The 24421-nt window shown below is 47.3% G+C and overlaps 2 protein-coding genes across 4 annotated transcripts; one reads left to right on the forward strand and one right to left on the reverse strand.

Moving 5' to 3' along the window:
• Positions 1-104: 104 nt before the first annotated feature.
• LOC105694168 (NACHT and WD repeat domain-containing protein 2) lies at positions 105-9741 on the reverse strand. Its single transcript, XM_012414576.1, has 26 exons — positions 9639-9741; positions 9455-9543; positions 8803-8919; positions 8540-8743; positions 8325-8469; positions 7510-7735; positions 7220-7418; positions 6700-6942; positions 6434-6631; positions 5907-6046; positions 5243-5845; positions 4713-4818; positions 4466-4638; positions 4169-4388; positions 3883-4095; positions 3593-3794; positions 3429-3510; positions 2962-3363; positions 2661-2879; positions 2444-2590; positions 2179-2384; positions 1915-2114; positions 1683-1852; positions 1433-1591; positions 1168-1357; positions 105-333 (listed from the first exon to the last, which is right to left on the reverse strand). Exons 1-26 carry the CDS (start codon positions 9739-9741, stop codon positions 190-192), a joined length of 5100 nt encoding a protein of 1699 aa, XP_012269999.1. The 3' UTR covers positions 105-189.
• Positions 616-24022, forward strand: LOC105694167 (transformation/transcription domain-associated protein). 3 transcript variants are annotated; one of them, XM_023434222.1, is made up of 11 exons: positions 616-837; positions 10726-10928; positions 11016-11315; positions 11399-11593; positions 11684-20821; positions 20911-21103; positions 21184-21415; positions 21485-21578; positions 21658-22206; positions 22481-22694; positions 22778-24022. In XM_023434222.1, exons 2-11 carry the CDS (start codon positions 10803-10805, stop codon positions 23119-23121), a joined length of 11385 nt encoding a protein of 3794 aa, XP_023289990.1. In that variant the 5' UTR covers positions 616-837; positions 10726-10802; the 3' UTR covers positions 23122-24022. The 3 variants fall into 3 exon arrangements, with proteins under 3 accessions (XP_023289990.1, XP_023289991.1, XP_012269997.1); XM_012414574.2 differs by lacking the exon at positions 616-837 and having other exon boundaries at positions 10803-10928; positions 20911-21085; positions 22778-23121; XM_023434223.1 differs by lacking the exons at positions 21184-21415; positions 21485-21578; positions 21658-22206; positions 22481-22694; positions 22778-24022 and having other exon boundaries at positions 11684-20987.
• The last annotated feature ends 399 nt before the right edge of the window (positions 24023-24421 follow it).

Genomic DNA, 24421 nt, shown 5'->3' on the forward strand with positions numbered 1-24421 from the left:
TCACCGTGATTCTTTGCCCGCTCCGTCATGCTTCAAACGGTTTTGACTTAAATCTCCCTAAGGAATGTTCAAGTTTTTCGGTAATTACATGAAGTCATTTTAATGAGGAAATTCTGGTAATTACTGTCAAAATGAGGAATTAATCCTGGTAATTACTCAACGTCGCAACATCGAGAAAATCATTTTGCCTCATTCGTTTTCTTCAAGTCCGACGCCGTCTGTACTCGCACTTTTCTCACGAATGCTATTCGATAAGTCGTGAGTAACGCGCGCGATCCGTGCTGCAGCTTTGAACTTCGTAGTCACTCGTTGCTTCTCCATTTTCTTTTTCCACTGTAAAAGAAACAATTATTTATTCGCGAGTTATTTGCTATTTCATTTGACGAGAAACTGCTTTGTATTCCGCGCGCAAATGCTGCAGCGCCGATAAATCGCAGTGGCTCTCTCTGTAACCTTCCCGGGACAAACGACGCATCCCATTGATTGCTTCTGATGTATGGAGCGCTGTGATTGGTTGGTTGCGCGCGACGCGGGGGAAATATCGAATCAACTCGAATTGTCCATGCCCATCTCGAGCGTTTCGATGTTCCTCGGCATTCTCGGCAACATTTGTATACGGGCGATGCCGACTGCCTCGAGTTTTTGACAACCCGCGTTTTCATCTCGTGTGTTTTCCTCCGATTTTTCATTAACAAACCGCAAAAGTAACGACGTGACATGTAAGACATTAACAGAGAAACATTCAAAATGTGACAAAAGCTTGAACTTCATCCCGGGAGGGGCTGTTACCTCGACGGACGTCCAACCTAACCTCGCTGCAGCATCTAACACCAATTTGTAAGTAGTACGCTTTTAATGGTATTATCATTGAGTTAATTATCTTTATGAATTGAGAAACTATCTTGGATGCATGCCGCTGCGTATAACATTCAACAGTTCAATGACTTTCGCGAAAGTTCACACTTTTGCGGTAACTCGACGACTTTCCTAGGTATAACCTATAAATATCATAATTCTCCTGAACGATGTACTGTGATTTATTTAAATCCAAACGTGTGATTTCTACTTTTCCAGAACTTCTAACTTTTATACGAGCTTTGATATCCATTTTGAGTTATAACAGATTCGTATAATAATTTGAAAAGAATCAAAGGAGAAAATACTAACCTGTTCATCTCGCGAAGGAAGATTAGCGAGGTATTCTTGTATTTCCGATTTCTGAGGATCTGCTATAGCAAGCACGGAGACGCAGCCATCCACTGTTCCTAGAACGATACTTCTGCCATCGTACGTACTATCAATGGCACTCAGTTCAGCCTGCACTCTGTAGTTTGCTATCATTTCACAATCTGACATTCTAAAATAAAGTCAAAGGCATATTTTCTTTATTCACTGATGATATGTTTGTTCTTCTACTAATTATATTCCTAACCTGAAAACTCTTATCGTCTTTCGACCACTGTGGTAGTATAGAACGTATTCGTCAGTCCGATTGAACATGGAAATTACAGTAAATACACCTTCTGCCACTTTTGGAATATACGTCTTCACGATCGTACCTTTCTTCAGTTCCACGAGGTCGAGCCCACCTCTAAAAAGTTGTACAAAAACAATTGACTTTATGAAATTATTCTTATAAACCCAGGTACTCATTTTCTAAAGTGAAATTTGAAGCTCTGTACCTGCTGGGTGCGTAAAGGGTATATTTTCCATCTTTGCTAATGTTTCCGCTCCACTTAGGTATTGTCCTGACAATCTTTTTCTTATTAATATCTAAAATGCTTCCTTTATCAGCTCCAATGATGCCTATCCACTGTCCTCGTGATGGCATTGAGACGATCATGGTAATATCCTGCAAATTGGATCAAAATCTATCGTATTCATCCAAAGGTATTAAAAAAATTGGTAGTCAACCTTGAATCCTGGTATCTTGATTGGAATTTTGCTGATAAGTGTACCAGTCTGAGCAGCGTAGATCATTACACAATCTCGATTACCCTTGTCAGCTGCTGGTACGGCCAAGTGCATACCATCGGATGTTGGTACAACTTCTCGAAATGGTACCCCGGTGCTACTCTTCACTTGATATTCCGCAGTAAATATTGTTCTACCATCTGTAACATGAATGTTAGATTTTTTATTTTAGTCCATCCAATTGACGTTTTTAGTATGACTAACCAGGTATGCTCCGAACAACAAGGACTGCTGTAGCTCGAACAGTTTCAACTCCTGGGGGATTGTTTGGTCTGGAAACAGCCATAAATGTGTTCGTATCCAAAATCAATGATAATTGCCTGACATCTTGTTGCTCCTCTTTAAACAGAACTTGCTCAGTTATCCGGTTCCAAATTAAGACATTGCCAGACTCTGTCGAAATGATGTACCTGAAAAAATAAAAAAAAAACAATGTTTGTTCTGCACATAGAATAATCGATCGACTTACTTTCCATTGTGTGTAATACGAGCATGAGTAACAATTGCCCCCAAGGGACTATCAGCCAGTCTCGATATCAATTTACCAGATTGCAAATCCCAAACACCGACGCAACCTCTGGTAACAGTCGCTGCAAGATTACAGTGTTCTGCCAAGCTGAGAAAATTCATAACATATTTTTTATAATTCTTTACAAGTTGCTTCATGAGTATAAATAAATTAATACCTCAACGAATCAATGGGTAGCTCATGCCTGTCAATCACGTGGACCTGTTCGAATATATTGTCAATATTCCACACTTTGACACTCCTATCGATGCTCGAAGTGATGACACTGTTCCAATTGCCAATTGTCAATGGTTCTAGTTGAATAATCCTCGCAAAATGGGCGTCCAAAATCTTCACCAGCTCGAACGTCTCCAAACTCCACACGTAAAGATTTTTCCTTCGAGACATTGAATTTAATGTTTAATATCATTCTCAGAATTCCCTTAACGAATTATTATTTAATCATTTTTAGATAATACCTGACACCTGCCACTGCATAATTTTTGGTGCCGCTGACCATGATGGAATTCGAGGACATCATTTTGGTGCTGATGTTCCGAACCCCATGGGGAAGCATCAGCGTCATCGCATCGCTTTTGCTCTCTAAAAACCAGACTACAAATCCATTCCCTGTCGTTGCCAACAGGACCTCTTCCTCTCGGTCCAGTTTCAATTGAAGGACGTACTCGACGTCGTCATTTTTCGACCTAGGCATCTCAAAGTTCTTCTCCCAGTACGAGGAGCTCTCATCTATCGTGTATTTCGTCACCCGATAATCACCGTCATTCGCACAGGCAAAAAGCGTTTTCTTATCATTACTCAGGGCCATTGCGCTAAAAATTTGAAGAAGAAAAGAAAAGCACAATTGAAATTTGGAGGTACTCAAGAGAAGAATAATTTTTACCTGTGGAAGTAAAAAGAGTCTATGGTGCCCTTTTTGCGATACGTGTGTAATAATAATCTCGTATCATCCATACTTCCAGACCAGAAGACGATTCGACAATCGTCGTTAGTTGAATACTCCATGTCTGGCGATAAAAAAAATTATGTTCTGAATTGCATAATAATTTTATATTCATTTTTGTAGGAAGGTATCGAAGCGGTTGTTACACATGATTGGCCATTGGTTAGAGTCCTCCGGGGTCGTGTGATTTCCTACGGAGTTTCCTCGCAGATCGAATTTGCACCAGGCATTCCTCCCGTAGATGAAGACGTTCTGGTTGGTCAGATGAATCCCGAAAACATTTTCCTCGTTCGGAAGAGGATTGTTTATAATGACGAACTCGCTGGTCAGAGTGTTCAGCACGACGGTCTGTCGAGAGAGAAAATGGGGTTTGAAAAATATATGTTAAATGGTATTGTTTAAGAGATTATAATAATTTTATCGTCTAATTTATTACTTGGTCGTTGCTCGTAAAGGCCGAGGCGTATCTATTGTCAGGACTGAGGACCAGTTGTTGCATGATTCCCTCGATACCAGGATTCACATCTCTCGTCATGTCACTGGTACTCAGATCCCAAGTAATGAACCGATTAGAAATCGAGACTACGTATCGAAAGTCGGTTGTCAGGCAGAATCCAAAAACTGCAAATTGGTGGCCTTCCAGGGAATACTGATAAAAAAAAAATATATAAATTTTTATCAATCGTTAAAATATCATTCGTAACTGAAATATGCTCGCTTACCTTCAACGGCCCTCCAGGTGTATGTAGGCAATGGTACAACGGAAGCAGGGCGCAATCCTTTGCACCGTCTTTGTCGCAAGCCCTCAACAACATTCTGACATTGACATTATTGCCAATCTCCGGCAATAGTCTTCCGACTAATTGCGGAGCCAACATATTTGGGTGGTTTCCTAAAATGGCTCCGCCTAGCCTTAGAGCGTCAGCAACTAACATCAGTTCTCTGTTAATTAATACACCGTGTTTATCTGTACTCAATTAGAGATAGAAAATCGGGATTGATGGCGATATCTTCCTCACCGAACGAGATTTTGATCCTCCATGTTGGCACAAGCGTCTTCGAAGTCCGAAAGCACGGCTTGCAGGGGGCAGGAACTCAATTTCGCGTGGAGCCACTCGTAATTGAAGAGCACGTTCTCGAAAAGATCCTTGAATCGGCGTGCCCTCACCAGATGGAAAGGCAACTCTCCGAACTAGGGGAGAAACAGAAGGAAAATGGTTAAGAGAAGGATGGAGCGGGAAGAGTCTCTTTTCAACTCGTGACAACCTTTCTTAAGTTGTATCTCGAGAGCTTTCCCTCTTGAGAGTAAAAGGCTAGAGGCTGTTCCGGGACTTTCCTGTCGGCTACGCCTTCTTTGTCTGTCAGATTAAATCTAGACATCGGTAAAAGACGAGTTATCGTGCAGAATTATACAGCAACGTTTTCTGTTCGCAGACAGAAACGGACACCACAGACGAATTCCGCATGAAATTCTAGAAAAAAAAAACAACATTATATGGAGTTTAGTTTTCAAGGTTTGGAGTTATTGAGGATTCAAGTTTACGAAGCACCGCGCGCTGATTGGCTAGATGGTCGCGAAAGCTCCGCCCATCGAGCCTTCCGGCCAATCGGATCGCGCCTCCCTCAGTCAACCTTAAATCTGAAATATCTTTAAAACCTGAACTCCAAACCCCATACATGGTTACATGTTTTCTGTGCAGGATTTCACGCGGAATCCGTCTCCGCTACCCATTGGCCGATTTATCTAACAGCCAGGATACTTTATCAAAAATTCTACCAAAACTAGGGGCGCATACCGGTGTCTCTGGATCTCCGTATACTTGAACGGCTTCGGGTTCCCTCCACCCCAAATCCCGAGGTAATAATCCGCGATCATGGAGTGAAAGTACATTGCCATGTTCATGTTCTTGAAGTATCGTTCTTTAGCGGTATCCCGGAATTGACGATGGTACCAATTTAACACGCTAACGCCGTCGGCTTCTCTCTCGCTCAGATAATTCGGCAGATCGTTCCTGATCCTGGTCCAAAGTAGAGGTGGTATCCTCCTGACAGGCGGCAAGTGGTACTGATATACGTCGTCGAGGACCTTATCATCCAGCGAAATCAAATCTTCGAGCTCGGACTCGGATAAACCCGATTTCGCAGCCGTGATGTATGCCAACGCGTGGAAGACCAAAATCCTTCCATGTTGTTTCTCGATCCTCTCGAAAAGCATCATTATACTGTCCATCACTGTGTTCGCCAGATGCGTATCTACAGGCTTCGTGTAGCTTCGCCATCTGCAGATCTCCGCGAAGACGAGCTTCACGAAGATCGGCAAGGAACACTTCGCTATCGCGTTTGCCACCAATCGCCACTGATAATTGTTCAGGTCACGGCGCGCCGTCTTCATCCACATTCTAAATAGACGAAAAAGGAAATATTAATAAGAAAAGGAACGGTCGTATTTTCGGGCATCACCTGATAACATCCATCGCCAGGTCCTCGCCCAGGGCGGTAACTTCGATGAAACTCTCCTCCGTGTCGATCATTCTCCTCAATAAATGATAATCCCGAGAAATCGTAGGATTAGAGTCCTCCGCGGCGCAAGAGAGGATCATCTGAATATTTTCAAAATATTATTAATTCAAAGACTTGTGCGATTCCGTGGCATTAAGGGGACGTGAAAGTGGCGTCGAAGAAGTCTCGTTTATGAAACTTCTCCAAACTAGGTATACCGAATATTTTCAAACTTTACAGTGTGAATACGGAGTCTGTAAGGAAGGTCTTGATATCCATGAGATTTCATTTTTTTTTTATTTGTTTCTAGATATTTTTTAATTTTGTCTGAAACGGGAAATTTCATAGGGTCGGGACCTTTCGTATAGCCCCCGTGTACTTTACGTTGTAAAGTTCGAAACGATTCGGTGCATCCTGTTCATAAAAAAGTTTCATGAACGATTGACCTCTGGGATGCCACTTTCATGCCCCCCTTAATTTGTCATTACCTTGCAATGAGCTGGAAGTCTCGTCGGCAGCCAGGACAGTTTGTTCCCCTGGACCCCAGTCAGCTGATCGACGCTGTCAAGAAACAGAAGTATCGGCTGGTCTGCACTTGACAGTGTCAAGAGGTACTTGAAGTGCGCTGTCAGAGGCACCAGGTCGTCCGGAATGTCTTCGAATGGCAACAGGAAGTTGTAAGAGATCTGAATACAAATGTCGATGTAGTCATTAGTGTAGTATTTAATTTCAGTAGGAATTGTTTATTTCCCACCTGCTGGCATATCGAAATTAACGTGGGGGTCAGGGCACTGCTGTCAGGAGTGGTTCCGAGGAACCGAATAACGTTTATCGGCTTCTTCGTGGCTAGCCAGGTCGTGTAACTCAGGCCTGCACTTTTTGCAAGTAGAGAGGTCTTTCCACAACCTCCCTCTCCATACAGCACCAAAGGTTTATCGCTATCTCCCAGCATGTAGTCCTTAATCTTCTCGAGGGTGTCCTCGCGCCCGTAAAACACCTGTTTTACAGTCCTTTTTTAAAACTACCCGCCGAGATACTACCCCGAGAGAAAAGATTCATCGAACCAAAGACACATCTCTTTGGATGGTAGCAAAGCAAATATCTTATTAATTCCAAGAGTCATTATCTAACTAAAATGAATTATCACAATTCCGAACGAAATGTTGCATCCAATTTATTAGAATTTATTTGAGTTACTTTTTGAATTAGAAAAATAGATTCTTTGATTCAATCGCGTTCTTTTCTCAGTGCATGAGACTACAACTTATCTCTACCTTCACGGAATTGTTGCACGCGTGCAAGTGTTGCAAGATCTCCGTAATAATTTGCCCCTGTGCCGAGCTGTCCTCTTTTCTCATCGCCCGGTCAACCAGTTTCACCATATTTCTGTAGAAATGCATCACGAAATGCTGAAGATATTCGCCGTGAGTCTCTGCATCGAGACCCTCCCTTCCAATCCACTCGACGGTGTACCTGGGGAAAGAAATCGACTTGCCATTTTTCTTCTACGAAGTTTCGTCCTCCACATGTGGATATCTTTTTACAGGATAACGATTCACGGGACCTTTGTAAATTCATGCTCTCGATTTTATTCGGCAGTCTCTCGTCCCTGAGGTTCGCCAGAAGGCGAGACGCCTCGTTGTCCAAACTCCGGTTGATAATGTCCACGAACAAGCTGGCCTTCTTCAGGTTCTGCAGATTTATGTTGTTTATGTAGCGCACGTAGGCTAAACAATGGTTCTTCGTATTCTTCACGTTCAGGATTCCGTTGATGACTTCCCTCTCGGTCACTGAAATTTCAATCAGCAACGCTTAGGGTGGTGGAAAAAACGCCGAGAAAATCGACGTCGGTAAAAAGAAAAAAATTGTTTTTAACTAGTATACTAGTTGCATTTAGCTGAAACTAAATGTTGGATCTAGGAGCACTTACAGAGCACGCGTTGCTAAAAAGAAAAAAGTAAGTGAGAATTTCACTACGTGTATTTATAAAATTTTTCTCGATATTTCCCATATAAACCATAATGTTCGATTAAGAGCGTTCAAAATTGTTGTTCCTAGATCTTGGAACTCTTCGTCTTTGATTCTGAGCTTTTGGAAGGTGTACAATATCCAATACATGCATTGACAACGCATCTTCATTCTAATCTAGAGTAAATAAAAATAATATGTCGTGAATGAAATGCAATTTCACGGGTGTCCGAGACCTTCCTTAGGACTTCCCTATTCCCGCGATGAAGTTTAATTGATTATTTAAATTCGGTGGACCCGGTACTGAGAAAAGTTTTATAAATGATTTCACGGCCCAGCGGGCGCTTTCACGCCGCCTTAAAGGTACGGCTATGAAAAGTTGAATTAAAAGTTTGGAAATTATGTGCATACCCGACATGAAGTAATTATGCATGGTGTCCTTGTCGAATTTCCCGGCGTTGAAGAGGGACTGGGCCCCTTTTCGGAACAACTTCTGCATCTTCGTCATCGTGTCCCACCATATCGCCTGGTCCTCCTGCTGCAGCTTCGGGACCCTCTGCGAAATCGAACGTATGATCATTCTTTCCCTTTTTATTCGCGACTCAGACTATTCATTTTGGATTTACCTTGTTGTTGAAGTTCTTCAGGATCGACGAGATGGGCTGCAAAACGCTGGTCGGTGGAACCGCGTTGCTGTCCTTCTTATACCAAGTGTCCAGAACCACGACATCCATCCCCTGAGACTCTAGCTCGGCCCTCAGCATCTCCAGCTCCGAGCTCAGGACGTACGTCGGAATCGGTCGATATCCATACTTTTGCCCGAGGAAGACCTGAGGAGGAATTTTTTCCTGCAAGGGGGAACCTTGGCAGACCTTGAAAAAAATACTACCACGAAATTCGGGCCCATGGAGAGGCGCTGGCAATTTTCGATCTCCCTCATGCAGAGTTCGGTCGTCATGTGATCGTCCGTGGCCTCGTCTCGGACTCCCCATCGCATGTCCACCACCTGAAATCAAATTTGGAAGAACCTTTCACAATGAAACATCCTCGTCATGTTCTTTACGTTAAATCGCGAAATTAAGAGGAGTTTAAATCCTCCGAAGATTCGATAGATCTTCGTTCGTCACTTTTTCCCTCTACCGCTGCAATTATTATCGAAGCGTAATTACGGGCTATCATCGCCGAGTCAGGATAGGGTTTAGGCGCACGATCCAAATTAAGCCAGGTCGTTTCTTTAACACGCCCGGAAAGCTGATTCGCTCGATATCCGATCCTCGAAGTTCACCCGAAGTTCGCGTGGGCGTTTAAGGCACCTTGGTGCCTGGTGCAGCCGAAATCAATTGTTATCGAAGGTCGCGACCGACGTTATCGTGCCCTTTTAAGGTGACGAGAAACGCTCCGGTAAGATACGCCGATTAATTTCAATTAATGAGAATTTTTATTATTCTTCCTCCCCTTCATCTTCTTGGATACGGCATCAACTGCTGCGATTATGTCCGTATTTCAATTTGAAAAGTGCGGACTCCCAAGATTCGACTCACCTGGAACTCCAAACCGTGTTTCTCTCGACAGTAGTCCTTTAACTTTGGGTAGCACTGGGCCATCAACGTGTTCCTTTCCATCGTCGTGTCTGAATAAAATATTTAGTCATTTCATACACATTCACGTGACAGAGATGTCAATGTCCAAATTTGAAAAAAGATGAAAGAAAGGATGGGTACCCACCTGTAAACGTGGAGCTGGTGAAGATCCTGACGATCTTGGAACTGACCGCGGGCAAGGACTTCAGAGAGCCCGCGAAAATGGAGTCGATCACCTTTTCGTCCATCCTCGAGATCGCTCGAAATCCTGGTCCTTATCAATCTACGAATGTTCGCGGGACCCGGGAAAAATTCAATTGGCTTTCTTATCACGTGTTGGTATTTCTTTCGGAATTTTTTACGGAATGCTTTCCTGCGATTCACGTCCCACCCTCGAGGCGACCGTAGAGGGACTGAAAGAGTCCTCGGGCATGGCTAAAATCCCGATTACGGAGGCATATCCCCATCGTGCACCCGAGCCGCGCGTTTCTACGTAAAATACAGTATCTGCCCGACTGTATGAACCGAAACTCTTGTATATATCAAAACCTGCTCGGCGAGGGAACGTCGAAGTTCAGAAGTTAGGCATTCGTGTCGAGCCCCTGACTCGGGCCGGCCGATTCGCCTCGGAATTACAGACGCAATGCGGCATTAGGTTCGCTCGAATTACTCCCGAATTAAGGCTGGATTATCCTCGGGACGATCCGCCGGAGGTTTACTCCGGAGGGTATAAGTATGATAAGCCGGAGAAATGTACAGTGCGGACTCAGGGGAGGCTCCGGTTGCTAAGCTCTGTTTACAGGGCTCCATTCGGGACCTTGAATCATTGATTTTCCTCGTGTCTGTGCAGTGGACCTTTTTTTTATCGACCGAGGGACTCGCCACGGTCTTCCTCGAATTTTTTTCGAATTTTAGAACGACGGGAAACTCGATCAAGAAATTTTTCTGTTTCGTCGTGCCACTCGTTTTCAGGCGCTCGAGCCTTTCGAGGCGCGGCCTCAGTGCTGGGTGGATGGTGATTCAATTTCTTTTTTTTCCTTTTTTTTTAATATTCATTAAGAACACCCTGCTTCTCGAAATCATCCTCGAAGACTTGGCTTAATGTGGGATACATTTCGAATTATTTCGTCTTTCGAAATTTTATGTCCTTCTAATTGTGGTGGAGGGTGGCGCTCCTTGTGCTTTTCCTTGGTTTAAAATCTGAATTTGTACGAGAAATATTTCTTCTCCAGGCGGAGGAGGTCCTGCCGGGTGGAAGACTCAGGGTTTTTGATGTTGCTGTAAAGTGAAGATTGATAAAAGAACCAAAATGGCACCGCCCGATCCCTTGACGCAGATGAACACATATCGGTCTTACGTGACCATGCTGGCCGATCCAGGTTCGAAGGACGAATTGAAGCTGAAGGCGGCGCAAGAATTGTCCGAAAATTTCGAGGTAACTAAGGAACGGATAACACCGCTCGTTAGTGTGTTAAGGTAACGTGGAGGACTTTTTAAAATAATTAATCCGAATCATCCCCAGGTGATCATGTGCTCCCCGCAGTATCCCGCGTTCCTGGATCACCTCATGAAGATTTTCCTGAAGATCCTTCAAGAGGGAGAGCCGCATTTCATATCGGAGTACAATATACAGCAAGTCAGAAAGTTGATCCTGGAGATGATCCACAGGCTGCCGACTAACGAATTCCTGCGGCCTTACGTTAAACAAATCCTGAGCCTCATGATGAAGCTCCTCGAGACCGAAAACGAGGAGAACATTTTGGTCTGCCTTAGGATCATAATCGAGCTTCATAAGCAGTACAGGCCGACGTTTAATCCCGAAGTAAGTAAACAATATATAAATTATTCCGGAGAAACGTTTATCCATGTATGACATTAGTTTTACATATCTAAATCTGTTGCCAGATCCAGCACTTCCTGCAGTTCGTAAAGTCGATATACAGCGAATTGCCGAAACACTTGCCAAAGATTTTCGAGCCTCGGCCACCCCTAAGGGTAAAGGACCTCTCCGAAATTAACATCGAGGCCCTGATGAAGGAAACGTTCACTATAACAGCCATTCAGAGCGAGAAAAAGGCGGCTGATGGAACGGTAGTGACGGTAGGTACTTCACAGTCATCGTTGACTTCAACAACTACCGTCAAAAATTCTCCTTCATTTAAAAATTCAATTACAATTCGTATTTTCTAGTACAACCTCATCCCGAAGGCGGTTCTGTCTCTGAAGGTCCTCCAGGAGTTGCCGATAATAGTGGTCCTAATGTACCAGATCTACAAGCAAAACGTGCATCAAGACGTCTCGGACTTCATCCCTCTGATAATGACGACGATAAACCTACAGCCGAGTCCTCAGCATCGAGGTTCCCCGAGTTTCAACAAGGAGGTCTTCGTGGACTTCATGGGAGCACAGATCAAGACCCTGTCGTTCTTGGCCTACATCATCAGGATTTACCAGGACGTGGTGTCCCAGCATAGTAACATGATGGTGAAGGGTATGCTAGGATTGTTGACCTTGTGCCCGATGGAGGTAGCCCATTTACGCAAGGAGCTCTTGATCGCTGCGAGGCATATCCTGGCGACGGACTTGAGGAACAAATTCGTTCCCCACATGGAGCGCCTGTTCGACGAGGAGGTTCTTCTAGGTCATGGCTGGACGACCTACGAGTCCTTGAGACCATTAGCCTACTCCACCCTGGCCGACTTGGTCCACCACGTTAGGCAGCTTCTGCCGTTGAGTGACCTCGCGAGAGCCGTGCACCTCTTCAGCAAAAACGTCCACGACCAAAGTCTACCTACGACCATCCAGACGATGTCCTGCAAGCTGCTTCTGAACCTGGTCGAGTGTATCCGCCAGCGATCGGATGCAGAAAACAGCAGCCAGGGTCGGGAACTACTGATGAGGATGCTGGAGGTCTTCGTGCTTAAATTCAAGACTATCACCAAATTGCAGATGCCGGTTCTTCTTAGCAAGTCCAAACAGATCTGCCCATCCGGCGGGGTGGAGATCAAGACCGAGGACATTAAACAGACCATTGCTGAGCTGAACGAGGAGAAAGACGCTGGAAAGTCAAAATTCGGATTCCCGGCATCCCAGGCATCGAATTACAACGTCGCCGATTACAGGAGTCTAGTTAAGACCCTGGTCTGCGGTGTCAAGACCATAACTTGGGGTTGCGCTAACTGTAAGTCCGGAGAGGTGGCTCAATCCAAACAGTTCCAGCCTAAAGAGACCTTGGTCTTTATCAGGCTGGTCAAATGGGCCCTTCAGGCTCTGGACATCTACACGATCGGCCCCCCAGCTGTAGGACCGGTTGCCCAACCTGGAAGACCAGCACAACCCCAAACGGTTAGGACCAAAGAGGAAAAAGAAGTGCTCGAGCACTTCAGCGGGGTCTTCTCCATGATGAATCCCCAGACCTTCCAGGAAATCTTCTCCACTACGATCGATTACATGGTAGAGAGGATCTTCAAGAACTGCGCCCTTCAGATCGTCGGGAACTCCTTTCTGGCCAACCCCACCACGTCGCCTATATTCGCGACGGTCTTGGTCGAGTACCTCTTGGAACGGATGGACGACATGGGGTCTAACGTGGAAAGGAGCAACCTCTACCTCAGACTGTTCAAACTCGTCTTTGGCAGTGTATCGTTGTTCCCTGCGGAGAATGAACACATGTTAAGGCCGCATCTGCACCAGATAGTGAACAGATCCATGGAACTAGCCATGTCCGCCAAGGAACCGTACAATTACTTCCTGCTCCTGCGAGCATTATTTAGGTCTATAGGCGGTGGGTCTCATGATCTCTTGTATCAGGAATTCCTACCACTCCTGCCGAACCTACTGGAGGGTTTGAACAGGCTCCAATCGGGCCTCCACAAGCAACACATGAAAGATCTATTCGTAGAACTGTGTCTTACAGTGCCAGTAAGACTCAGTTCGCTGCTACCGTATCTACCTATGCTGATGGACCCCTTGGTCTCGGCATTGAACGGAAGTCATACGTTAGTTAGTCAAGGTCTCAGAACCCTAGAACTATGCGTGGACAACCTACAGCCAGACTTCCTGTACGAGCACATCCAGCCGGTCAGGGCTGACCTGATGCAAGCTTTATGGAGAACCTTGAGAAACCCAACGGACCAGGTCGCCCATGTAGCCTTCAGAGTATTAGGAAAATTTGGAGGTGGGAACAGGAAGATGATGATCGAGCCTCAGAAACTGGAGTACAACGATCGCGAGACCAATTCTCCGGCTATAGTAGCCTATTTCCAGGAGCCCAGCAAGCCCATAGATTTCCCAGTCGAGAAGGTCATCGAGACCGCGTTCACGGCCCTGAAGTCCAACTCCACCGACTCGTTCTACAGGAGGCAATGTTGGGAGGTGATCAACTGCTACTTAGCTGCATCCTTGAGGTTGGAGGACGACAGAGCCACGCTGTACAAGCTCTTCATGCACCCCAGCTTCAAGGAGGGGAAGATCCCCCATCAACAAGGTCCGCATTACAAGTGCTCCGACTCGGTGGCCAGGAACGTCCAGCAGACGGCTCTGACGGGGCTGTTCGTGGCCGCGGCCATTAAAGAACTGAGGCATTTGGTCCTGGGGACGATGGTGTCTCTGGTAAGGCACTACACCATGGTAGCCATAGCCCAACAAGCCGGGCCTTTCTGCTTAACGGGACGTCAACCGCGGATCCAGGGACAGGATGCTCTGGTCATCGTGGACGCATTGGCCGTCATCATGGGCCACGAGGAAAAGGAACTCTGTAAGCCTGGCCATCTAGCCTTGGTCCTCATCCTAGAGACTGCCACTAATATCCTAGGAACTAAGGAAAGAGCCTGCCAACTGCCACTGATGGAGTACCTGGCGGAGAGGATGTGTTCCCTCTGCTACGAGAGAGCCTGGTACGCGAAGCTAGGAGGCTGCATCGCCATCAAGTTCCTCTTCGAGAGGATGGCCACAAAGTGGGTACTCCGGCATCTGTTCGTTTTCCTGAAAGCGCTAATGTTCGTCATGATGGACCTAACCGGGGAGGTATCCAACGGAGCCATAGACATGGCCAAGGCCAACCTGGAAAAAATGCTGAGAGTATGCGTGGATCCTGGGATCCAGGACGGATCCCCGGAGTTGATCGAAGCCCAAAACAAAAGCCTTTACGAAGTCACTCACGAGCTTGTTCGCCAAGTGACCTCGCCACATACCATGGTCAGGGAGCAGGCCATGGCCTCGTTAAGGCTTCTAGGAGAAATACAAAACAAAACCGTGACCGAGGTCATGGAACCTCACAAAGAAGTCCTGGCTGACATGATCCCACCCAAGAAGCACCTTCTGCGGCATCAGCCGGCTAACGCGCAGATCGGACTTATGGATGGCAACACTTTCTGCACCACCCTGACGCCTCGACTGTTCACCATAGACCTAACCGTGATGGAGCATAAGGTCTTCTTCCACGAATTGTTAGCTTTGAGCGAGGCTGAGGACGCGAACCTGAACAAACTTCCGTGCTATAAGTCCGTGTCGAATTTAATTCCCCTCAGGAAGAGTGCCCTGAGAGCCCTTGCGGCGTGTCACTACATCGTGGCGTGTAGAGAGAAGATCTTCGAGGTGCTCTATAAGGCCCTGGAGAAGCCGAAAGCTGAACTGCAGGAGGCGGCCTTCGAATGCATGCAAAAGTTCATCGCCGGCTTCCAGATCGACATGGAGTCCGTGCACGCCATCATCAGGCCGATGCTTCTGACCCTGGGGGATCACAGGAACCTCAGCCTGAACTGTGTCAAGAGGCTGTCTTACCTTACGCAATTGTTTCCCAGCACCTTCAGTATCACCCTGTGCGAACAGTTACTTCAGCACCTGAAGAAGCTCCTGGAGAACCTGATCCAGGCCCACAAGGGAGTCTCCAGGTCCGGAGAGAACGAGCAGAAGATCGCCACGATCATCGGGATCTTCCATCAGATTCCTGCGGCCACCCCTAAATTTATAGACGTCCTCTGCAGGCTGGTCTTGCAGACGGAGAAGTCGCTGCTGGTGGAGGCTTCCAGCCCGTTCAGGATACCGCTAATGAGGTTCTTGCTTAGGTACCCTGTGGAAACCTTGAATCTGTTTTTACACGACAACAACATTAAGGACCAACAGTGGAGCAGGTACCTGGAGTTCCTCATCAAGCATAAAGATGGGAAACCTTTCAGGGATGTTCTGCACAGTCTCACTGCTAGATTGATCACCATGTTGTTGGCCCATTCCCAGACCACGTCCAACCTGAACCACAACGAGAAGAGCGAACTTCAGCATCAGACCGTCAGAATAGTCTCGGTCTTGATCAAATTCGACGAGCAGTGGTTGTCGACTCAAAGCCAACTAGTCTCTGCCTTGAAGCAGATTTGGTGCAACGACGAGTACCAGGCATTGCATAAAAAGGTGGACAGCGTTGACTTCTGCCACTGGAAGGAACCGAAGCTCATAGTGAAGATCCTGCTCCATTATTTCCGGCACCACCCCAACGACATCGACCTGCTGTTCCAGCTGCTGAGGGCGACCTGCGACAGATTCATCCCGGACTTCCAGTTCCTCAGGGACTTCCTGGAGAACACAGTGGCTCAGGAGTACACGGTAGAGTGGAAGCGAAGTGCCTTCTTCAGGTTCGTCGAGCACTTCCCGACCAACAACATGTCCCAGGAGCTAAAAGCGAAGGTGCTCCAGCTGATCATCATCCCGTGTTTCGCTACCAGCTTCGAAAGGGGCGAGGGCGTTAAATTGGTGGGCGGTGCACCGATGCCAGATCAGGACAACCCTGAAAATGTGGTGTCGGTCTTCATCAGTAAAGTAATAGACCCCGACAACCCATTCGGATCGGCAGATTGCGTCAGGATATCCCTGCTGCAGTTCTCCTGCCTGTTGGTGGAGCAGGCTTCTCAACATATTCACGATGTGACTAACAAAAGGCAAGGAGACAAGCTGAGGAGGCTGATGACGTTCGCTTGGCCCTGTCTTCTAGGAAAGAATTGCGTAGACCCAGCTACGAGGTATCATGGACACCTTTTGCTGAGCCATATCATTGCGAAATTCGCTATCCACAAGAGGATAGTCCTCCAGGTCTTCCACAGCTTGTTGAAGGCTCATGCGGTGGAGGCCAGGAACGTCGTCAGGCAGGCCCTGGAAATCCTTACCCCCGCCATGCCAGTCAGGATGGAGGACGGCAACACCATGCTGACCCACTGGACCAAAAAGATCATCGTGGAAGAGGGCCACTCGATGCAGCAGCTCTTCCACATCCTGCAATTAGTTGTTCGCCATTACAAAGTCTATTATCCGGTTAGGCACCACCTGGTCCAGCACATGGTCAACTCCATTCAACGTCTGGGGTTCAGCCCTACTGCTACGATAGAGCACAGAAGGCTAGCCGTCGAGCTGGCCGAGGTCATCATCAAGTGGGAACTCCACAGGATCAAGGACGAAGCCGAGAACGCCGACAACGGAGGCGCAACCGGCACCATGACGGGGGCCCCGAAGAGACCAGCTCCTGATGATAACGTTGGAACTAAGAGATTGGCTACTCAGGCTCCATCGACCAGCGCCGCGATTCCCTCTGTGACTCCCAGGATGGAACCGAGTGCGACAAAACCCATAGAGAGGGCCCATGCCGACGCCATCTTGAATTTCCTTCTGAGATTGGCCTGCCAGGTAAACGATGCCACTACCACGCAGGGAAACCCTGGAGAACAGCTGTCCAGGAGATGCGTAACGCTGCTGAAGATGGCCCTGAAGCCCGACGTGTGGCCCCAAACTTGTGACCTGAAATTGGCTTGGTTGGACAAGGTATTCGCCAGCGTGGACAGCGCTCAGCCTAATTATGGGAACATCTGCACTGCTTTGGAGTTGCTGACGTTCCTGCTGGGGGTCATGAAGAGAGAGCAGATCCTAGCTAGTTTCAAGCCTCTTCAGAGAGGACTCGGGACTTGCATCGCTAGTAATAATACCAAGGTCATCAGACTGGTCCATGGATTGTTGTCTAGACTGATGACGATCTTCCCCACGGAGCCGACATCTTCCACCGTGGCGTCCAAGTACGAGGAATTGGACACCTTGTACACTACCGTTGGGAAGTTCATCTTCGACGGGCTTGCCGCGTACGAGAAGAACACCTCGGCAAGCCCTAGCACCTTGTTCGGTACCCTGATGATGCTGAAGGCAGCCTGCACGAATAATCAGAGCTACATCGACAGGCTGATCACACCGTTTATGAGGGTTCTCCACAGGATGGCGAAGGATCACCTTCATCCAACACAGACAGAGGCAAACCCTGTCGGCAGCGAACTCCTGATCTTGAGTTTGGACCTGGTCAAAAATAGAGTCGTAGTCATGGGGGTGGAGATGAGGAAGTCGTTCATAGGGTCCATCCTCGTGGGCCTCATCGAGAAGACCCAGGACATCAAGGTGATGAAGGCCATCACCAAGATGCTGGAGGAGTGGATGAAGAACAAGAACCCCATTGCCGTCAACCAGGCTCCGAGTCTTCGAGAAAAGTCCATTCTTCTGGTGAAGATGATGCAGTACGTGGAGAAGAGGTTCCCTGACGACCTGGAGCTAAATGCGCAGTTCCTGGACCTGGTCAACTTCGTCTACAGGGACGAGACTTTGAAGTCTTCGGAGTTGACGTCGAAGCTGGAGCCGGCGTTCCTCTCGGGATTGAGATGCGTCCAACCGCAGATAAGGGCGAAGTTCTTCGAGGTGTTCGACGGGTCCATGAGGAGGAGACTGCCGGACAGGTTACTGTACATAATTTGCAGCCAGAGCTGGGACGCGATGGGGCCCCATTACTGGATAAAGCAGTGCATAGAGCTGCTGATAGTCACGGCCAGTTCCACGACCCAGATCCAGATGTCCAATCAGGACACACTGTTATCCAGCATCACTTCGGTGATAAACATGGCCGACAGCGAGGACCACAAGAACTTTGTCATCTACACCTCGGTGAAGGAGGAACCGCAGGAGATCGAGTCCGGGGACGTCAAGGACGATATCCTGGACCTGGACCTATCCAATGTGGACCCGGCGACCGTCCCCGAAGAGATCGGTACCTGCCGGAAGGCCAACCTGACCCAGCTGATAGCCAAGCAGGGGGAGTTCCTGGAAAATGCCAGAAAAATCAGGACGGAGCAGCTGCTGAATGCCGCTGCTCAGTTGTGCCATATGGACACCAGTCTGGCCGAGCGAGTGTGGCTGGACACCTTCCCCAGGCTCTGGGCCATCCTGGACGAGCACCAGCACAACACCTTGATCGCTGAAATGGTTCCCTTCGTGTGCAGCGGCACTCACGTTATCCAGAAGGACTGTCATCCCAGTGCCATCGCGACATTCGTCGAGGCCCTAGCACACTGCGACCCCCAGGTCCCAATGAGGCCAGCCTTGATGAAGTACTTGGGGAGGTCCCACAACCTCTGGCACAGGATGACCCTGAGTCTGGAGCAGATGGCCTTTGACAATGGCGGCAATCAGTTCAGAAATAAAAGAGAGTCCGACTGCTACGACTTCGAACCCGATAACAGTCCTCATGCCGAGGTGCTGGATTCGCTGTCGGACATGTACTCCTTGCTCTGCGAGGAGGACATGTGGTCCGGCCTCTGGCAGAAGCACGCCCATTACAAGGAGACCCTGCAGGCCACGGCCCTGGAGCAGCAAGGATTCTTCGAGCAGGCCCAGGGAGCCTACGACGTGGCCATGACCAAATTTAAGCAGGATTACGTGACCACTCCGGCACCCTTCAAGACTCAGAGAGAGGCCATCCTCTGGGAACAGCACTGGATCCGCTGCGCCAAAGAGCTGAACCAGTGGGACCTGTTGCTGGACTACGGCAGCAAGAAAGCGGAGAAGAACCCCTTCTTGATCCTCGAGAGCTCCTGGAGGATCCCAAACTGGAGCATGATGAAGGAAGCGCTGGCCCAGGTGGAGCACAACTGCCCCAAAGAGATGGCCTGGAAGGTAAATCTGTACAGAGGGTTCTTGGCGATCTGCCACAGCGAAGATCAGCATCTGAGCGCAGTCGAGAGGTACGTCGAGCTAGCTTCCGGTCTCTGCATGAGAGAATGGAGGAGACTGCCTCATATAGTCAGCCACATCCACCTACCGCTGCTCCAAGCTGCTCAGCAGATCATGGAGCTGCAGGAGGCGATGCAGATCCACCAGGGTCTGCTGCACGGCAGGAGCTCCTCTCTCCACGACATGAAGGCCATTGTCAAGACCTGGAGAAACAGACTTCCGGTCATAGCCGATGACCTCAGCCACTGGTCCGACATCTTCACCTGGCGGCAACATCACTATACCTTTATTTCCAGCCACTATGACGCCCAACAGGATCAGACCACCAACCACTCCATGCTGGGGGTCCATGCCTCGGCACAGGCCATCATCCATTTCGGCAAGATCGCCAGGAAACACAATCTTTCCGGGGTGTGTCTGGACTCCCTGTCTAGGATCTACACCATACCCAGTGTCCCCATCGTCGACTGCTTCCAGAAGATCAGGCAACAGGTCAAGTGCTACCTGCAAATGGCCTCGGTCACTGGGAAGAACGAACTCCAGGAGGGTCTCGAGGTCATCGAGTCCACGAACCTGAAGTACTTCACCAAGGAGATGACTGCCGAGTTCTACGCCCTGAAGGGGATGCTGTTGTCGCAGATCGGGAGGTCCGACGACGCCAACAAGGCGTTCTCCGCTGCGGTCCAGCTTCATGATACCTTGGTCAAGGCGTGGGCCTTATGGGGGGATTATCTGGAGCATATCTTTACCAGGGATGCCAGACAGATCTCGATAGGAGTTTCCGCCATCACCTGCTTCCTTCATGCCTGCAGACATCAGAACGAGTCCAAGTCCAGGAAGTATCTCGCTAAAGTTCTCTGGCTGCTGACCTATGATGACGACAAGTTCTCGTTAATGGAGGCTGTCGATAAGTACGCCGTTGGGGTTCCTCCCATTCAGTGGCTACCTTGGATCCCCCAGCTCCTGATGTGCCTGGTCAGGCACGAAGGCAACGTTATTCTCAACTTGTTGAGCCAAGTTGGGCGGATGTTCCCTCAAGCTGTGTACTTCTCCATCAGGACGTTGTACTTGACCCTGAAGATCGAGCAGAGGGAGAGGTACAAGAGCGCCGAGTTGGCTGCTGGAAAGGGACACGATGGGACCGAAGGTAGAACTGGAACTTCTGGTGGTCCTCAAAATCAAGGAGTCCCGGAAACTGGGCCCATCAGAGCTACTCCTCCTATGTGGAGGTGCTCGAAGATCATGCACATGCAGAGGGACATACATCCTACGATTTTGTCCAGTCTGGAAGGAATCGTGGACCAGGTGAGGCCTCTCGATTGCACCTTCAAAAGAGTATTCGTATTGGTTACATATGTTGTTAAAGTTTAACGCTTTACTTACATTGTTCCCAGATGGTATGGTTCAGGGAGACTTGGTACGAAGAGGTTCTTCGGCAACTCAGACAAGGTCTCGCCAAGTGCTACGCGATAGCCTTTGAAAACCGTGGAGCCGTCAGCGAGGCGACCATCACTCCTCACACGCTGAACTTTGTGAAAAAACTCGTATCTACCTTTGGCATTGGGATAGGTAAGGAAATCAGAGCCCGTAAGTCTGCAAGATTCAGGATCACTGTGACTTATGTGGTGTCGCTCGATGATCGACGAACTTCAATATTCATTTTGCAGAGAATATATCGTCCTCCCAGAACGTGAACAATAGTTTCGGATCCGCAGCTTCCGAATCCTTGGCTAGAAGGGCCCAGGCCACCGTTCAGGATCCTGTTTTCCAGAAGATGAAAGGCCAGTTCACGAGCGACTTCGATTTCACCGTGCCTGGGGCACGGTTGCTTCACAATTTGATTAACAAATTGAAAAAGTGGATAAAGATCCTGGAGGGGAAGACGAAACAGCTGCCGAAGTAGGTTGTGGGAGAAACATCTGTACGCGTTAAAGTAAACATTTACTACAGAAATTTCTCCCTTTTCAGGTCGTTCCTGATAGAGGAGAAGTGCCGATTCCTCAGCAACTTCAGCCTGAAAACGGCAGAGGTCGAATTGCCTGGAGAGTTCCTGCTGCCTAAAGTAAGGGAGTTGGAGAAATCCTTAAAATTGCACCGATAAAATCTCAGGTCTTGCTTCTAACGTTTCTTGAATTTTACAGCATTCCCATTACTACGTGAGAATCGCAAGGTTCATGCCTCGAGTCGAAGTAGTGCAAAGACACAACACTGCAGCTCGCAGGCTTCGAATCAGAGGTCACAATGGAAGGCTCTATCCTTATCTAGTCGTAAACGATGCAGGACTCGGGGACGCTCGTAGAGAAGAACGGGTCCTACAGTTACTTAGGATGTTGAATCACTATCTGGCGAAGCAAAAGGAAACATCCAGGAGATTCCTCCACTTCACGGTGCCCAGGGTTGTTGCGGTCTCTCCCCAGATGAGGCTCGTGGAAGATAACCCGGCCTCGGTGTCCTTGCTGGACATCTACAAACAAGGATGCGCCAAGTTAGGAATAGAACACGATGCACCCATTGCCAGGTACTACGAAAGATTAGCCACCGTCCAAGCAAGAGGAGCTCAAGCCAGCCACCAAGTGTTAAGAGATATTCTGAAGGAAGTCCAGACCACCATGGTGTCCAGGAACATGCTCAAAGACTGGGCCCTGAAGACCTTCCCAGGGGCCACGGACTACTGGACTTTTAGGAAAATGGTAGGACTAAGTTAGTTGCTTCCAGAATATACAGGGTGACCCATAACTCGTAGTAATCCTTGAAACTGATAAAAGTTAACGCAGTTTTAAGTCGAAAGTTCCTTTTCGACATTACCCTCTGGTGATTTAATGAATTATTCAATAATTATAGGTGACTTATTTTTGTAAGACAACATTCGAACTAGCTAGTGCCAACACTCTGCGAATTCTGAGACGCCCTGTATAGCTAAAGATCAAGAATGTTTATGTTAATATACTTTGGGATTTATTCCAGTTTACATTACAACTTTCTCTGGCGTGTTTCGCTGAATACGTCCTACACTTAACGAGATTGAACCCGGACATGATGTATGTACATCAGGATTCTGGCCTAATTAACATAGCGTATTTCAAATTCGACGTTGACGACACTTCCGGGGAGTTGGATGCGAATAGGCCGGTTCCTTTCAGACTGACGCCGAATATTTTGGAGTTCCTGACCAGTACCGGTAAGCGGCTCCAATGACGGACTTTCGCTTTGGATAGGAAGTTTCTTCTGGAACGTTGTTTTTAATCTTTGTATTCTTTTTAGGGGTATCCGGCCCGTTGACGGCTTCGGCCATAGCCACTGCGAGGTGCTTGGTTCAACCCTCGTTCAAAGTTCACACGATCCTCAGGGCGATTTTGAGAGACGAGGTGATAGCCGACCACAATAAAAAACAGGAAGACTCAGAGAACGCTTCGCAAACTCCGACTGACATGAAAGGCGAACTTCTTATAACAATGGTGACACGTGCTGTCACGGCCATTGTCACTAGATTGAACTCCCTGGCTAACTTTGACGGGACTGACAGCAAAGTCAGCACTCTTGTCGCAGCTGCGAACAGCCATGACAATCTGTGTCGGATGGACCCATCTTGGCACCCCTGGCTCTAAAAGCTTCATTTAGGGAATCTAATTAAATTCCTTAGAATTTCGAAGGAAACACCGAGACTGATCCTGATCTTTGTACGATACTCTTAAGACACATAATCTGGGATTATGCCCCGCCAAACACTTACGAGTCTCTTCCCTTTTAAGACAATGTGGTTACGAAGGACGTTTTGTACATTTGCTCGGTGTAGCTAAGAATGTAGCTACACAACCTGAGAGCCTTGCTGAAATTTGAAAACAATAGTAACGGTGACAGTGCTTTAACTTAAAATAGTCTTCGTCGAAGGTAGTCCTGGCGGCGAAGAGACAGAAACTACTTCAGGAAAGTGGATTTCTTGTTGGAACGAATAGTTTGGTTGGTATGTTTTTCAGATTTCAGAAGGACATCTCATATTTTAATAGCAACCGATTGAAAGACCTGTACATAACTTGTAGTTATATACGTAAGGCTAGGTGTTAAAGAAGGTCACAGATGTTACGTGGGAAAGTAGTTTGACTTGAAATAGTGGAGACTACGAAAAGTATGAACTACAGTTCTAAAGGCGAAAGAGTCATGCTCTTCTTACCCGGGGAGCTTCTTTCCGTACAGGCTGGAGATTTTCATGTACATATTGCTGCGTGCACAGTACAAAAAAGAAGGGTGGTATATTAGGTTTATTAAATATGTAGAAACTGTGAAACATCCTTACACGGAATTTCTCAGAGAATGCTACCCCTTTTGCTACGAAGTGATTAATTTACTTTTCCAAAATTATGACATACCACCAGATTGTATGTATTTGTATGTATATCCGATTTCTCAGTGAATACTTTCGTCTTTCTGGTTACATGTACTTTAAAGCAAACTTGTAAGATTAACGTTTGCGGAAAATAAATAATTTTTTAAGCACAGTTTCAAAAAAGATATCACCGTCCGTTTCTATCGCATATTTTTAATTTCATTCGAATTCTTTCCATAGGAAACCTTTCCCATTTCTCAAGTACACTACATAGTAAACAGAAATTATAAGTAATACACAATGAAGCAATGCCATACACTGTACATATGTTGACACGGCATATCATTAGGCATTTGTAACAAAACTTGATGTTTTGTTGTTTCTTTCACATTTGTGAAAAAAACTGTTAACCAAGGGAAAGATTTATCGGAGAACACCATTCTTCCTTAATAGACAGAGAATCAAGAAAAATGCTTATTACTCGTTTAAGTGGCAGAACGTTTAATCCTGTCATTAACATATTGAGCAGAATGGCTCATACAGATATTGCAAAAATAAGAGCGTTACTACCAGGCCCAATGCCT

This window comes from Orussus abietinus, unplaced genomic scaffold, assembly GCF_000612105.2.
Source record: "Orussus abietinus isolate OABI.00-Male unplaced genomic scaffold, Oabi_2.0 scaffold6, whole genome shotgun sequence".
Taxonomy (NCBI): domain Eukaryota; kingdom Metazoa; phylum Arthropoda; class Insecta; order Hymenoptera; family Orussidae; genus Orussus; species Orussus abietinus.

Excerpts from the sequence above, each read along its gene's own strand:
- LOC105694167 (XM_023434222.1), top strand. The coding sequence starts at position 10,803 with ATGGCACCGCCCGATCCCTTGACGCAGATGAACACATATCGGTCTTAC. Across the intron at positions 11,316-11,398 it reads GGCCGACGTTTAATCCCGAA|ATCCAGCACTTCCTGCAGTT; the intron begins GTAAGTAAACAA and ends ATCTGTTGCCAG. Across the intron at positions 22,207-22,480 it reads ACTGGACTTTTAGGAAAATG|TTTACATTACAACTTTCTCT; the intron begins GTAGGACTAAGT and ends GATTTATTCCAG.
- LOC105694168 (XM_012414576.1), bottom strand. The coding sequence starts at position 9,741 with ATGGACGAAAAGGTGATCGACTCCATTTTCGCGGGCTCTCTGAAGTCC. Across the intron at positions 6,943-7,219 it reads CGTGCAACAATTCCGTGAAG|GTGTTTTACGGGCGCGAGGA; the intron begins GTAGAGATAAGT and ends ACTGTAAAACAG. Across the intron at positions 6,047-6,433 it reads GACTTCCAGCTCATTGCAAG|ATGATCCTCTCTTGCGCCGC; the intron begins GTAATGACAAAT and ends GAAAATATTCAG.